Source organism: Trichomycterus rosablanca, chromosome 9, assembly GCF_030014385.1.
Source record: "Trichomycterus rosablanca isolate fTriRos1 chromosome 9, fTriRos1.hap1, whole genome shotgun sequence".
Lineage (NCBI taxonomy): Eukaryota > Metazoa > Chordata > Actinopteri > Siluriformes > Trichomycteridae > Trichomycterus > Trichomycterus rosablanca.
In genome coordinates this window covers 390,643-406,200 of record NC_085996.1, presented here as the reverse complement: position 1 = coordinate 406,200, position 15,558 = coordinate 390,643, and the positions used below count along the sequence as shown (strand labels likewise).

The 15,558-nt window shown below is 46.9% G+C and overlaps 1 protein-coding gene across 1 annotated transcript; it reads right to left on the bottom strand.

The window, feature by feature from the left end:
- Nucleotides 1–6,213: 6,213 nt before the first annotated feature.
- Nucleotides 6,214–15,427, bottom strand: si:dkey-174m14.3 (uncharacterized protein LOC563117 homolog). Its single transcript, XM_063002551.1, has 6 exons — nt 15,301–15,427; nt 13,552–13,713; nt 12,372–12,438; nt 11,155–11,262; nt 10,364–10,444; nt 6,214–7,816 (listed from the first exon to the last, which is right to left on the bottom strand). Exons 1-6 carry the CDS (start codon nt 15,369–15,371, stop codon nt 6,554–6,556), a joined length of 1,752 nt encoding a protein of 583 aa, XP_062858621.1. The 5' UTR covers nt 15,372–15,427; the 3' UTR covers nt 6,214–6,553.
- Nucleotides 15,428–15,558: the final 131 nt, after the last annotated feature.

Here is a 15,558-nt window from a genome sequence, read left to right as displayed (position 1 = left end):
AGTAAGAGAATAAGACAGTGGTGTGAGACAGTAAGAGAATAAGACTGGTGTGAGACAGTAAGAGAATAAGACAGTGGGGTGAGACAGTAAGAGAATAAGACAGTGGTGTGAGACAGTAAGAGAATAAGACAGTGGTGTGAGACAGTAAGAGAATAAGACAGTGGTGTGAGACAGTAAGAGAATAAGACAGTGGGGTGAGACAGTAAGAGAATAAGACAGTGGTGTGAGACAGTAAGAGAATAAGACAGTGGTGTGAGACAGTAAGAGAATAAGACAGTGGGGTGAGACAGTAAGAGAATAAGACAGTGGTGTGAGACAGTAAGAGAATAAGACAGTGGTGTGAGACAGTAAGAGAATAAGACAGTGGTGTGAGACAGTAAGAGAATAAGACAGTGGTGTGAGACAGTAAGAGAATAAGACAGTGGTGTGAGACAGTAAGAGAATAAGACAGTGGGGTGAGACAGTAAGAGAATAAGACTGGTGTGAGACAGTAAGAGAATAAGACAGTGGGGTGAGACAGTAAGAGAATAAGACAGTGGTGTGAGACAGTAAGAGAATAAGACTGGTGTGAGACAGTAAGAGAATAAGACAGTGGGGTGAGACAGTAAGAGAATAAGACAGTGGTGTGAGACAGTAAGAGAATAAGACTGGTGTGAGACAGTAAGAGAATAAGACAGTGGGGTGAGACAGTAAGAGAATAAGACAGTGGTGTGAGACAGTAAGAGAATAAGACAGTGGTGTGAGACTGTGAGTGAAGCAGTAAAAGAGTAAGACAGGATAAGACAGTGGGGTGAGACAGTAAGAGAATAAGACTGGTGTGAGACAGTAAGAGAATAAGACAGTGGTGTGAGACAGTAAGAGAATAAGACTGGTGTGAGACAGTAAGAGAATAAGACAGTGGGGTGAGACAGTAAGAGAATAAGACAGTGGTGTGAGACAGTAAGAGAATAAGACAGTGGTGTGAGACAGTAAGAGAATAAGACAGTGGTGTGAGACAGTAAGAGAATAAGACAGTGGGGTGAGACAGTAAGAGAATAAGACAGTGGTGTGAGACAGTAAGAGAATAAGACAGTGGTGTGAGACAGTAAGAGAATAAGACAGTGGGGTGAGACAGTAAGAGAATAAGACAGTGGTGTGAGACAGTAAGAGAATAAGACAGTGGTGTGAGACAGTAAGAGAATAAGACAGTGGTGTGAGACAGTAAGAGAATAAGACAGTGGGGTGAGACAGTAAGAGAATAAGACAGTGGGGTGAGACAGTAAGAGAATAAGACAGTGGGGTGAGACAGTAAGAGAATAAGACAGTGGTGTGAGACAGTAAGAGAATAAGACAGTGGTGTGAGACAGTAAGAGAATAAGACAGTGGTGTGAGACAGTAAGAGAATAAGACAGTGGTGTGAGACAGTAAGAGAATAAGACAGTGGTGTGAGACAGTAAGAGAATAAGACTGGTGTGAGACAGTAAGAGAATAAGACAGTGGTGTGAGACAGTAAGAGAATAAGACAGTGGTGTGAGACAGTAAGAGAATAAGACAGTGGGGTGAGACAGTAAAAGTATAAGACTGGTGTGAGACAGTAAGAGAATAAGACAGTGGTGTGAGACAGTAAGAGAATAAGACAGTGGTGTGAGACAGTAAGAGAATAAGACAGTGGTGTGAGACAGTAAGAGAATAAGACAGTGGGGTGAGACAGTAAGAGAATAAGACAGTGGTGTGAGACAGTAAGAGAATAAGACAGTGGTGTGAGACAGTAAGAGAATAAGACAGTGGTGTGAGACTGAGAGTGAAGCAGTAAAAGAGTAAGACAGGATAAGACAGTGGGGTGAGACAGCGAGAGAGTGAAGCAGTAACAGAGTGAGACAGGTGAGAGCAGTAGTTGTGCTTTATTAGTAGTAGGAGAGAGTAAACAGCTGGATCATGCAGCAGGGCGTGGGCTCAGTACAGAGTGAGTAGAAGAGATCAGTGAGGTAGAGGACCTGAAGGAGAACAGCAACGTAAGATCAAAAACACCCAAAACAACCAGCAAAAATCCACCCAGAAACTGATCACACCAAAAGAGTCGACAGATCAATAATCAATAATCAATAACACTCCGGTACTCCGGTCCATATAGAGCTCAACGTTCACCTCCACCTTAACGGCTTACAAACCTGATAGCAAATAAATACCACCTTAAATATGAGGGGAAAGTGACAATCAGGGCTTCATCCCAAACGCCTGCACCCTCCCTACCTTCAGCACATCAGCACCCTCTGAGCAATCATTACCCTCCCTACCTTCAGCACCCTCTGGAGACTCGTTACCCTCCCTACCTTCAGCACCCTCTGGAGACTCGTTACCCTCCCTACCTTCAGCACCCTCTGGAGACTCGTTACCCTCCCTACTTTCAGCACCCTCTGGAGACTCGTTACCCTCCCTACCTTCAGCACATCAGCACCCTCTGAGCAATCATTACCCTCCCTACCGTCAGCACCCTCTGGAGACTCGTTACCCTCCCTACCTTCAGCACATCAGCACCCTCTGAGCAATCATTACCCTCCCTACCTTCAGCACCCTCTGGAGACTCGTTACCCTCCCTACCTTCAGCACCCTCTGAGCAATCATTACCCTCCCTACCTTCAGCACCCTCTGAGCAATCATTACCCTCCCTACCTTCAGCACCCTCTGAGCCATCATTACCCTCCCTACCGTCAGCACCCTCTGGAGACTCGTTACCCTCCCTACCTTCAGCACCCTCTGAGCAATCATTACCCTCCCTACCGTCAGCACCCTCTGGAGACTCGTTACCCTCCCTACCTTCAGCACCCTCTGAGCAATCATTACCCTCCCTACCGTCAGCACCCTCTGGAGACTCGTTACCCTCCCTACCTTCAGCACCCTCTGGAGACTCGTTACCCTCCCTACCTTCAGCACCCTCTGAGCAATCATTACCCTCCCTACCTTCAGCACCCTCTGAGCAATCATTACCCTCCCTACCTTCAGCACCCTCTGGAGACTCGTTACCCTCCCTACCTTCAGCACCCTCTGGAGACTCGTTACCCTCCCTACCTTCAGCACCCTCTGGAGACTCGTTACCCTCCCTACTTTCAGCACCCTCTGGAGACTCGTTACCCTCCCTACCTTCAGCACATCAGCACCCTCTGAGCAATCATTACCCTCCCTACCGTCAGCACCCTCTGGAGACTCGTTACCCTCCCTACCTTCAGCACATCAGCACCCTCTGAGCAATCATTACCCTCCCTACCTTCAGCACCCTCTGGAGACTCGTTACCCTCCCTACCTTCAGCACCCTCTGAGCAATCATTACCCTCCCTACCTTCAGCACCCTCTGAGCAATCATTACCCTCCCTACCTTCAGCACCCTCTGAGCCATCATTACCCTCCCTACCGTCAGCACCCTCTGGAGACTCGTTACCCTCCCTACCTTCAGCACCCTCTGAGCAATCATTACCCTCCCTACCGTCAGCACCCTCTGGAGACTCGTTACCCTCCCTACCTTCAGCACCCTCTGAGCAATCATTACCCTCCCTACCGTCAGCACCCTCTGGAGACTCGTTACCCTCCCTACCTTCAGCACCCTCTGGAGACTCGTTACCCTCCCTACCTTCAGCACCCTCTGAGCAATCATTACCCTCCCTACCTTCAGCACCCTCTGAGCAATCATTACCCTCCCTACCTTCAGCACCCTCTGAGCAATCATTACCCTCCCTACCTTCAGCACCCTCTGAGCAATCATTACCCTCCCTACCTTCAGCACCCTCTGAGCAATCATTACCCTCCCTACCTTCAGCACCCTCTGGAGACTCGTTACCCTCCCTACCTTCAGCACCCTCTGGAGACTCGTTACCCTCCCTACCTTCAGCACCCTCTGGAGACTCGTTACCCTCCCTACTTTCAGCACCCTCTGGAGACTCGTTACCCTCCCTACCTTCAGCACATCAGCACCCTCTGAGCAATCATTACCCTCCCTACCGTCAGCACCCTCTGGAGACTCGTTACCCTCCCTACCTTCAGCACATCAGCACCCTCTGAGCAATCATTACCCTCCCTACCTTCAGCACCCTCTGGAGACTCGTTACCCTCCCTACCTTCAGCACCCTCTGAGCAATCATTACCCTCCCTACCTTCAGCACCCTCTGAGCCATCATTACCCTCCCTACCGTCAGCACCCTCTGGAGACTCGTTACCCTCCCTACCTTCAGCACCCTCTGAGCAATCATTACCCTCCCTACCGTCAGCACCCTCTGGAGACTCGTTACCCTCCCTACCTTCAGCACCCTCTGAGCAATCATTACCCTCCCTACCGTCAGCACCCTCTGGAGACTCGTTACCCTCCCTACCTTCAGCACCCTCTGGAGACTCGTTACCCTCCCTACCTTCAGCACCCTCTGAGCAATCATTACCCTCCCTACCTTCAGCACCCTCTGAGCAATCATTACCCTCCCTACCTTCAGCACCCTCTGAGCAATCATTACCCTCCCTACCTTCAGCACCCTCTGAGCAATCATTACCCTCCCTACCTTCAGCACCCTCTGAGCAATCATTACCCTCCCTACCTTCAGCACCCTCTGAGCAATCATTACCCTCCCTACCTTCAGCACCCTCTGAGCAATCATTACCCTCCCTACCTTCAGCACCCTCTGGAGACTCGTTACCCTCTTGCCCCCTGTACCCTCTGGACACTCATTACCCTCAGCATCATCTGTACCCTCTCAGCAATCATTACCCTCTTTACCTTCCACTCACTCATTACCCCCTCTCCCTTTGCACCCTTTGGACACTCGTTACCCTCTTTACCCCCAGCACTCTCTGGACAGTCGTTACCCTCTTTACCCTTAGCATCCTCTGTACCCTTTGGACACTTGTGACCGTCTTTACTTCCAGCACCCTCTTTACCCTCTAGACACTCGTTACCCTCCTTACCCCCAGCACCCTCTTTACCCTCTGGACACTTGTTACCCTCTTTACCCTCAGCATTCTTTGTACTCCCTGGACACTTGTGTACCCCCTCTAGACACGCTTTACCCTCTGGACACTCATTACCCTCTTTACTCTCAGCATCCTCTGTACCTTCTGGACACTTATTACCCTCTATACCCTCTAAACACTCATTACCCTCTTTTCCCCCTAGCACCCTCTTTACCCTCTGGACATTCTTTACCCTTTTTACCCTCAGCATCCTCTGTACCCTCTGTACACTTGTGACCCTCTGTACTCCCAGCATCCTCTGTACCCCCTGGACAATCATCACCCTCAGCATCCCCTGTACCCTCAGGATTTTTGTGTCATTCTGGTCCGATGAGTTCTAATTACATTAGCTTATATTAGCTCATATTAGCTTATATTAGGTTATATTAGCTCATATTAGCTTATATTAGCTCATATTAGCTTATATTAGCTGGCTGATTCACGTCTGTGCACACTTACATATAGAAATGTCATAAACTCTTATTTCCTTACATACACACTTATATATACACTCAAAGACACGCCCACATCCCTGTTTATGGTGCTTAAGGCATGCTAAATGAAAGCACTCTTATTTCCATATATGGACTCAGAAACGCCCACATGGTCTTAAAGTCGTGCTTAATCTAGTATTTGGGACGCAGCCCTGATTGTGGGGTAACGGTAAATGTTGCTCTGTTCTGATTTAGCAGCTTGAGTTTCTGTGCTGTTATAATCTGACGGGTTTGATTTGTCACGTGTACTGAACGATAAACACGGCGATACTGAAAATAGAACTTCCACTTTTAAAACGAGCGTTTCTCTTTACACTCCGGCTGAATTTCTGACCTGCCGTAAAGCCTTCAGCGTAGTTTCACCTCACAGCACACACACACCACAATCACACCGGGTAGAAATCACATTTACCCTAAAGAAAACAATCCGAACGTTCTTAAAAAGTCCGTAAAGCAGAGAAGCCTTGGTTACGACCCACAGGGGGCAGTACTGTGCTGATTAGCTGTGTAAACGTTCATATCGATGACACAAATCATGAATCACTTCATCTGCACTGTAGTAAACAAACACGGAGCAGAAATACTGACGAGACCCGGAGACGGGGGAGAACCTGAGGTCCTGATTTACTCCCGAATAAACAGAACCAATCAGTGAGCAGTTTAATCTCTGGTTTGTGTTTTTAGTTAGAATAATTACCTGGATTAAAAGTTACTAAAACAATTTTCTGAAGGATTCTTAAGAATTCTACTTTTATTTAGTGACGCTCGAATGGCACAGCAATAAAAGACGCTAGGCTACTACCACTGGGAGCCAGGGTTCCAATCCCCAGAGGTGCCGTCAGCCGGCCTGGCATCTACATACAGACGTGGTTTTCTGACTGAAGATCATGGATCATCTTTAGAGTTGGACACAATTCTTTGAAGCTGTTATCAAACTGTACATGTTCACACACACATGAACCCTTTATAAATCAGGACCTCAGACTTTCTGCCCCAACTGGATAAACTCCTCAACTCGGAGTGTAGCGAGGACGTCCTCATGAATTAAACATCATTCTGTTAGAAATAATTCATCACGTATGAAATCTGGGTCCTCAGTTGAGCAGAGTTCCGTAGAGCTGAGCTTTAGTCAGGCTGTCCTTCCTGGTCAGGCCGAGACTTGTAAACGATTGGTATTGTGCCGGGGCTTGAGCTGCAGGAGAACCCGGTTCCTGAGGAGAGCCGCTGATCCGCTCAGGCTGAAATGACTGCAGCTCGGCACCAGTTTCCATGGGTCCCATTTCCAGTGACTCGTTGGAGCTGTTGGGACTCACGTCTGCGTCCTCGTCCTCATATTCTCTCTCCAGTCTCGTGACCTGCTGCTCCACCTCCTGAGTTTCATCCTCCGTGGCGTACAGATGTGTCCCCCGGAGTTCGGTGCTGGAGAATGGGTCCAGGAGAGCAGCACCCTGGTGCCTGTATGCATCACTACCTTCCTGGAAGCTGCTGTACAGCGGCCCTAGACGAATCTTGGCAGGGCGGACGGAGAAGTGCTGCTCGGAAAAGCTGTAGGGTGAAGCACGTCCGGTGCTACAGAACGAATGAGCGGTGACATCCTCCACGCTCAGACGTCTCCATCGACCAATCAGAACCCCCTGCTCCTCCTCAGGTTCCTCCTCCTCTTCTTCCTGTGGCAATGCGCTGCCACGTCGACTGTCGCCGTAGTTCACGCTGGGCGAGGTGGATGGCGGGAGTGGCTCGTAAGGCTCGCTGTAGCAGGACATGGCACCGCTGTATAAAGGAGAACCACCATTTTGGAAAGTATGCGACGTACTAAACGCACTCTGACTTTCTTGCTCCCAGGAATCGTCACTTTTCTGCTCATAGTCGCCATCGTCTCGCCACTCCATGTAGATTCTGTGGTGCTGGGGTGACGTGGTGGTGCTATAAGGAGGTTCAGCTACCTTCTCCTCAGACCCTCCACCGCTGAAACTTGAGTAGGAGCTGGAAGCCCCGCCTACGGAGACGTTGTACTGTGGAAAACGGTGCAGGTCGACGCTAGGTCTGCGCTCTCTCCGCCGCTCGTCTGGGCAATACAGGGCGGTGTCGCTGCTGTACACATCGCACTTAGTAATTCCACGTAGACCCAGGCGCTCCTCCCCGACCACCGGCGTGCCGATAAGAAAGCCTGGGTGCTCGAGTGGCTCGTGCAGCTCACGACGAGTCGGACTTGGACTCGGAGAACGCGACGCCTCCGCCGGTTTTTCCAAAACATTAGCCATTACTGAGGAAGGAATGGGGTCAGAGTATGGCGACCGACAGACTGGTGAGGAATCCTCCATGTGCAGACTTAGACGCTCGAGGAAATCCGCAGGCATCTGTTAAAGCGAGGAAAAGACAATAAAATCAATTCATGAATAATGTTGTTAAGATAAACATCCACTGATTACTAACACACCAACACTTGTAGCACCAGTTCAGTGGGGCATACACACAGGCAAAACCAGTGAGCTGGGATTGGCATGTCTGGCATGGACAAGACAACTGTGGACCACTTGTGAATCTAAGGGGTCTAAGAAGAAAGGTAGGAATCATGTTCAGACCACGCTGGGGGCCAACCTCATCGAAGAATATCAACAGCAAATATTTAGTGTAAGTCTTTAGTGGAAAGTCCACAATCCTTGAGATGAATCTAACACAGATTTAAACGGTTCCCCCTGGACACTTACTAGATGGCTTTTTAATGGGTACCATAGTGTCTGATTGGATCCTCCGCGGTCTGTGTTTACAGATTCAGTCTGTCTTTTGATAATTTTTGTTATTTGTTATTATTTTTTGTATTTTGTCCCTTTTCTCCCAATTGAGTGTAATACTAGTCCCAATGCGGTGCTTGGGACCCTTGACGGCATCCAAGGAGGGTGTATATACTCCTGACACACACTCCCTCCGACACATACAGTCAATAAATCTTCTTATTCACTCATACTCATACTTCGATGCATTTGTGTGTGAGGTCAGCTTTACGTACGGAGAACCACGCCACGACCTCTGCACTCCTTCACGTTCGGGACAGGCACCCTGGGCAACCAAGGTCCTTACACAGCATCGATAACCTGCCCCTTAGTCTGGTTGTTTCCACCCATCAGACTGGAAGCCAGTTTTGCCTGCTGGAGGGCTCCCAGCCGACCGGTAGCAGAGCCGAGATTCGAACCCAGGAGCTCAGAATCTTGACGTTGGTGTGCTGGCGAATTATCCCGCTGTGCCACCTAGGCACCTAATCAGTCTGTGATTTGTACTAATAATAGGACGTCTTTCCGCTGGGTGGCTCTAAACAGAAACTCTAACCTTCAACTTCTTTATAGCTGGACTGGATTTGTCACTTTACCTTCAAGCTGGCAGCATTGTTCCCCTAAACCTTCAGTTGCTTGGATTGCATCTTATTTCATTTGTAATCCTGAATGTCAGGTCAAAAACAATACATTATTTTATCATAGCTGATGAAGAGCTCAGAGACACTAAACATTCTTTTTTATATCTGAGCAGAAATAAGAGCAGTGTTCTCGCTGCGCCCTAAACTACAAAAACACCTCACAACCTCCATTCTTTATCTCCGTTATTAGGTTTTAGCGGTCTCTATGACAACAGCAGCGAGTAAACAATGTGTAATTACCATGCAGGTCATACGGGGCTAATTATGCTGTGTAATAATAAGTACGGAGTGTTCGGCTCAGAAGAGAAAGTGTTTTAGCAGAACAATAATAATAAAAAGACAAATAATGTTCTGTTCTTCTACTGCTGATAATCAGATGACATGAATGAACCAGATTACCTTCAGCGCTCCTTTCACTAATCACTTCTGCTCTATTCCCGAGAATTCTTCATGACTTCATAATTACAGACACAAAGACATTTAACATCCAGCGAGCTGCACTTAGAAACGATATAATATAACCTAAGAGGAGTAAAGGAGATCATCTACAGTCCATGTCCAGTTACAATCACGACATCAATCTTCAGCTCCCTACAAAGCAGCCTTGAGACTCTTCCTTGTTGGTTGAACCCCCATATACACCTCGACCCATGTGATCCTACAGCCTACATGGTGGCAGTGTGGGTCAACAACTCTGAGGACCACCTCCAAGTGACAACTCCACTAGAGGTTCAATACCTGGGACTTTACCTGTCAGCTTTTAGAACTGAAGAAGTCTTTTAGATGAGAAGTGGAACGTCTTCAAGAATCTAAAGAAGTTGAGTCGCATTCAACTCAAGCACTCGGGACTACCATGACCTGAATGACCGAGAACCTACACAGACTATAATATACGTAAGGACAAAGAAGTATGAGGGGCAGTCGTAGCCTAGCAGTGAAGGTACTGGAGTAGTAAGCAGAAGGTCGCTGGTTCAAACCCCACCACTCTGTCAGGTTGCCACTGTTGGGCCCTTGAGCAAGGCCCTAAACCCTCAATTATAATATAGAAGTGTCTGCTAAATGCCGTAAATGTAAATGTATGACCAGACTGGATCAAGCTAACAGAAAATCAACCACCCGGACTGTAAAGTATAACCCCTGACCCCTCCATCTGCATGATGCTGAAAGAAAATGAGACTGAGCCAGGCAGGCGACATTCATCCAGTCTTTAACTGTCCAGTTGATCTGAGGCTGTCCACCGTAGCCCCAGGCTGCTCTTCTTGGCTGACAGGAGTGGAAATTCATGTGGTCACCACAGGTTATAATGAGTGCTGGAGTCGCTGTAGCCTAACACACAGGTCAGCGCAGTCTGGTCTGGGCTCAGGTGGGTCACCAACCCTTTGCTATTGACCTGACTGGGTTACACAGTTGGCAGTGCCTGAAGGAGGAAGGTCTCATAAGAAATGTGTTTGTTTGTGTGTGTGTGTGTGTGTGTGTGTGTGTGTTAGTTACGTACCTCTGCTAGCTGAGCTCTGTACTGAGACTGATTACACTGCAGGATCTGAGCGGCCAGGTTACAGTCCTTCCTGTAATGTTCCTAAACACACGACACGGAGAAGAATATTACACCTACAGCACGCCTACCATGCTTCATCAGTGAGCGTCAGAGCTAAGGCCCTAACTAACGGTCATGAAAATCACCTCACAAGCCGTGAAATGAGACGTTTCCTGTGTAAATGTAACTCAAACTCTAAGGTTTGTGTTTAGCGATTTAACATTTTTCATTCGTGCAGCGTTCAAGTGTCTCACGTTTCTGGTTAATCTGCACTATGACGCGTCCTAACAATCCTGCAGCAATTCAGTTAGCAATCGGTTAGTCAAAATGTCCAAGAGTGTAAAGCAGCTAAAAACCCAACTCGAGAGGACAGGGTAACTGAGTTTGGACTAAACGAACTGCAGACAGGGCCGTGCTAAAACACGGAGGACAATTTTGCTATTTGAGACAGAACATGAAGCCTCGCTGGATGTTCCAGGTTTACATTCAACTATTAATGTAGCTGTGCTGTGTATCGTAGCTTCTATTTATTCTATCATTTAATTTATGAGTGAAATTTAATGACCGCAGTGAAATGTGGCTCTTTTCTTTATAAATCCATAAAATCTGTGATTGTAGTAGAGCTCCAATCATCAGGTAATCACCTACCACACTTCAACAACCAGCCTAAAGAGGTACCACATGCTTTTAACAACACACTTTATTGGTTGTTTGTTTATCTCTCTCTGTGTGTGTGTGTGTGTGTATCTTACGTTATCCTCTTTGAGCTTTTCAATCGTGATCTTGGCCTCCATCAGGTGAGTGTTTAATAAGATGATCTCATGACTGAGTGCTCGCTTCTCATCGTCATGATGCTGCGACTGAAACACACACACACACACACACACACACAGTGAATCCACTTGTGAAATGAGAATGAATCAGTCGCTGTGTGTTATATTGTATTAAGATGTAAACACTGCTGCTCTTTAATGCCAGTAGATTTTATGTGGATGAGTTCAGGAGATGATCGCAGTACTGTCTGTGTTTGTAACTCTTCATGCCAGTGTTGGATCTCTCGGAATCTTCTGTATTCACTTTTCACTCCTCACACCACAGTCAGGAGGCGAGTGAAATGGAACTACAGAGTTCTTGTACCCGTTTTTGTACCCGTACATTAAGCGTGGCAGGATGGTGGGAGGAAGTGTTGCCACTTTCCTTCAGACGAGCTGCAGGTCAGAAGTTCTCATAAAGTCGCCCATTTGATCGATTTCTTGTTTTGTATGAGCACAAATATGAAACAATAAAGGTTTATCTGAATAAATCTTGTCGTTATTTGGCACAGTGGAGTGCTGCAATTGTAGTGTTAAAGAAGCTGTGCTGTTATCAAATATCAACATTTCACCACAGTAGGAACTCTTCTGAACTGGTCAGGTTGTAAAGTCGGAACTAAAAGCTGTACAGAAGAATATTTTGCTGAAACACCAGAAAACAAATCCTGTCATTTCACTTCCTGACCAGCAGATGCCGCCGTCACCTGAGTTCCAAATGGTTCCAACATCGTTCTGATCAATCCCACCAACCCTCAGTGGCCTGCACAGAACACTGAACTCAACACCACCACACACCTTTGGGTTGAATTGGAACGTCAGCACTTCTTACACAACAGCTTACGTGACTAAAATGGCACAGATACCTTTCCAGAGAAAACGAACCTGTTATAGCCTCAAACGTGGGGGAGGAGCATTTCCATATTAATGCCCGGTTCCCCTTATGTTCATGTTTAGTGTATCAGCAGCTTAAAATGAAAATTAATGAAAAGCTGCATCACGTGGTTCATCTGTAACACCCTGTAAGGAGTAATGACACGATGATGCTGGGACAGGAAAGGACGCACAGCCGCCATGTTTTTATACACCTGTTGGTGACGGGCGTGGCCGAAACACCTGAATAACAGTAGGTATTTAGAGAGAGAGAGAACTGTACTCACCGTCCGGTGGATTTTATCCTCCAGATCCTGATTGATTCTCTGTAACGCTGAATAACCACTTTGGATTCTGCAATTAATACCAACAAAATATAAATGTTTTGATTTTATTACTCAGGAGGTTGATTAGTTAGTTGATTAGGGTGGTGTGTGTGTGTGTGTGTACAGTGTAGTAGATGAATTCTTACACTGAATGTCTTTGACAGATTATAAATGCGACTGGTCTGTTTGGGTGCTCAGACCAGACAGAATCTACCATCCTGGAAAAGTCATGGAGGTGATGGAACGGTTACATTCACTTTTTTAGCATCTAGCGGTCGCTTTAATCCAAAGCGACTTACAGTTGAGACAGTATACAATCTAAGCAATTGAGGGTTAAGAGCCTTGCTCAAGGGCCCGACAGTGGCAACCTGGCAGTGATGAGGCTTGAACTGGCAACCTTCTCATTACTGGACCAGTATCTTAACCACTGAGCTACAGCTGTTCCTGCCACAAGATATTCTACATGTTCCTTTTGTAGCTCAGTGGTTAAGGTACTGCAATAGTAATCAGAAAGTGGGCGGTTCATGTCACACTGTTGGGCCCCTGAGCAAGGCCCTTAACCCTCAATAGCTTGGACTGTATTCAGCGATAAGTCGCTTTGGACAAGAGCATCGGTTAAATGCTGAAAATGTAAACATGTAAACATAACCTAAACACCTGATGAAGGATTGTTGTGTGAGTGTGTTTGTGTGTGTGTGTGTGTAGTGTGTGTGTGTAGTGTGTGTGTAGTGTGTGTGGGTGTGTGTGTAGTGGGTGTGTGTGTGTGTGTAGTGGGTGTGTGTGTGTGTGTGTGTGTGTAGTTGGTGTGGGTGTGTGTGTGTGTGTGTAGTGGGTGTGTGTGTAGTGTGGGTGTGTGTGTGTGTGTGTGTAGTGTGTGTGGGTGTGTGTGTGGGTGTGTGTGAGTGTGTGTAGCATGTGTGTAGTGTTAGTGTGTGTGTGTGTGTTTGTATGTGTGTGTGGGTGTGTGTGTGTAGTGTGTGTGGGTGTGTGTGTGTAGTGTGTGTGTAGTGTGTGTGTGTGTGTGTGTGTGTGTGTGTAGGGTGTGTGTAGTGGGTGTGTGTGTGTAGCGTGTGTGTAGTGTGTGTGGGTGTGTGTGTGTGTGTGTGAGTGTGTGTAGCGTGTGTGTAGTGTGTGTGTGTACCTCCTGAGTTTGTCGGTGAACTTGTCGAGTTCTTCCTGAGCCCGGCGCAGTTCGGTCTCCAGATATTGACGAGTGGAGTCAAACTCGCCCTCCAGCATCTCCAGCTTCTGCGTGGTGAAGGATAAACGCTTCTTCAGATCCTCCTTCTGCTCCTGCAGAGAGCTACACACACACACACACACACACACACACACACACACACAATCAGTCTACATACCACATTATACAAGTATGTGGACGCCATTATAAATGCTGCACCTGAGTTCAGGTGTTTCACCACACCCTGTACTCACAGGTATACAAAATCAATGATGTTCAATAAAGTGATATGCTATCAACGTCATGGAAACAGCTTAGGGAAGGCCCCTTCCAGTTCTAGCTTAACTGTACCTGTGTGAACATGAAGTCATTGCCATCACATCAACACCAGTTGGAAAGAATTAGAACAGTGACTGTGAGCCAGGCTTTCTTGAATGCTCTTCTGACTAAATTAGCACAAATTCCCACAGACACCTGTATCTTGTGGAAAGCCGGTCCTATTGTCTATAGCCACAGAGTTGGAGAGGGACTCCATATTGGTGCCAATGCTTTCAGAACCCAGATCTGGATAGAAGGTGGCCGTCTGGGTCTCTCAGCTCCAGCCCAGAGGTTCAGGTACAACTTGCCTTCTAAAATCAGACGTGTGACTATATTAGCTTCTGTTTAACCCAGACCTGTGGACCACACAGACCAGTCTCGTTCCTCTCGAAGTCCCTAACTCCACATAAAGTCGACTCTGTCTGTAGTCGTTTCATTTAAACTCGCTGGTGGTAGACTAATGAGCTTCGTTTGGCACTGAAGCAGGACCGAGTTCTGTCACCAGGCACCGCTCCGAGCAGATCCGTGAACCTCCTGTGGAGCTGCAGAGCTCAGAAGAGATGAAGTTACAACAGATAAAACGTCGTGTTGATCTGCCACCATCTTAATTCTGATAAAGGTGATTATTTTTTATGCTATTATGATTTCTCATTTACACCTGATCTTCTGGTGATGGTATATCCTCCCATGGCTTCTTCTCCCACTTCTTTGCTGATGATGATGTTCCTCAGTTATTCGAGCTTTAGCATCTTGGCATGTTTAGCACAGCTAATCTTTGTAAGCCTAATCCCAGTGCTGCCAAGTCTCTTCACTGGTGCCACTGGTTCTCTGCTGGCTCCCAGATGGTGGAATGAGCTTCTCTGCTTTGTTTGAACAGCTGAGTCTCTCACCATCTTTAACAAACAACTAAAGATCTTCATCACATCTTCACTAAAGCAATTAAACATAAACCAACGTTGATGTTGCAGCTACTGATTCGTCCAACCAACTAAAGAGTTCTGATTTATCTTACAGTCATCGTTTCGAATGAACGAGCTAATAAATAAGTGGACGGATGGATGAATACATCTTGGTTTTGTGTTGGCTTAAACAGAAAAGACAGAACACACACACACACACACACACACACTGTGCACTGAACGGTACATGAAGTGTTCACACATTATTATGAGTGTAAATGATTAGCGATGCAGCGCTACATTATCTAATCACAGAGTGTGAAACACTTCACGCTACACAATACACTCGCACCGAAGCTCAGAAACACGACATCCACGGCACCATCAGAACCATCAGAACCATGTCCACACCACTTCACCTCATTCATTCAGTCTGATCCGACCTGCTGACACAGACTGTAGAATCTGATCTGATCTCAGTTCTGGATCGTACCTCTTTTTTTGGTGTTTACACCCCACTCTGGAGCTCTTCAGTCCTGTTTTTCCAATGTAGATCTTTTTCATGATGAGTTCTAGAGGAACATCTGCTCTCACGTAGATCTGCAATCCACCTTCTTCTCTTATTCACCCAACGCCAGCTTACGTTTTCCACAGAGAGCAGGAACACCGCAGAGTAGCTTTAAAGAACCTGTACACACAGAGGAGGAAAACCTTGTGTTAGTGTGTAGTGTGTTAGTGTGTAGTTCCAATG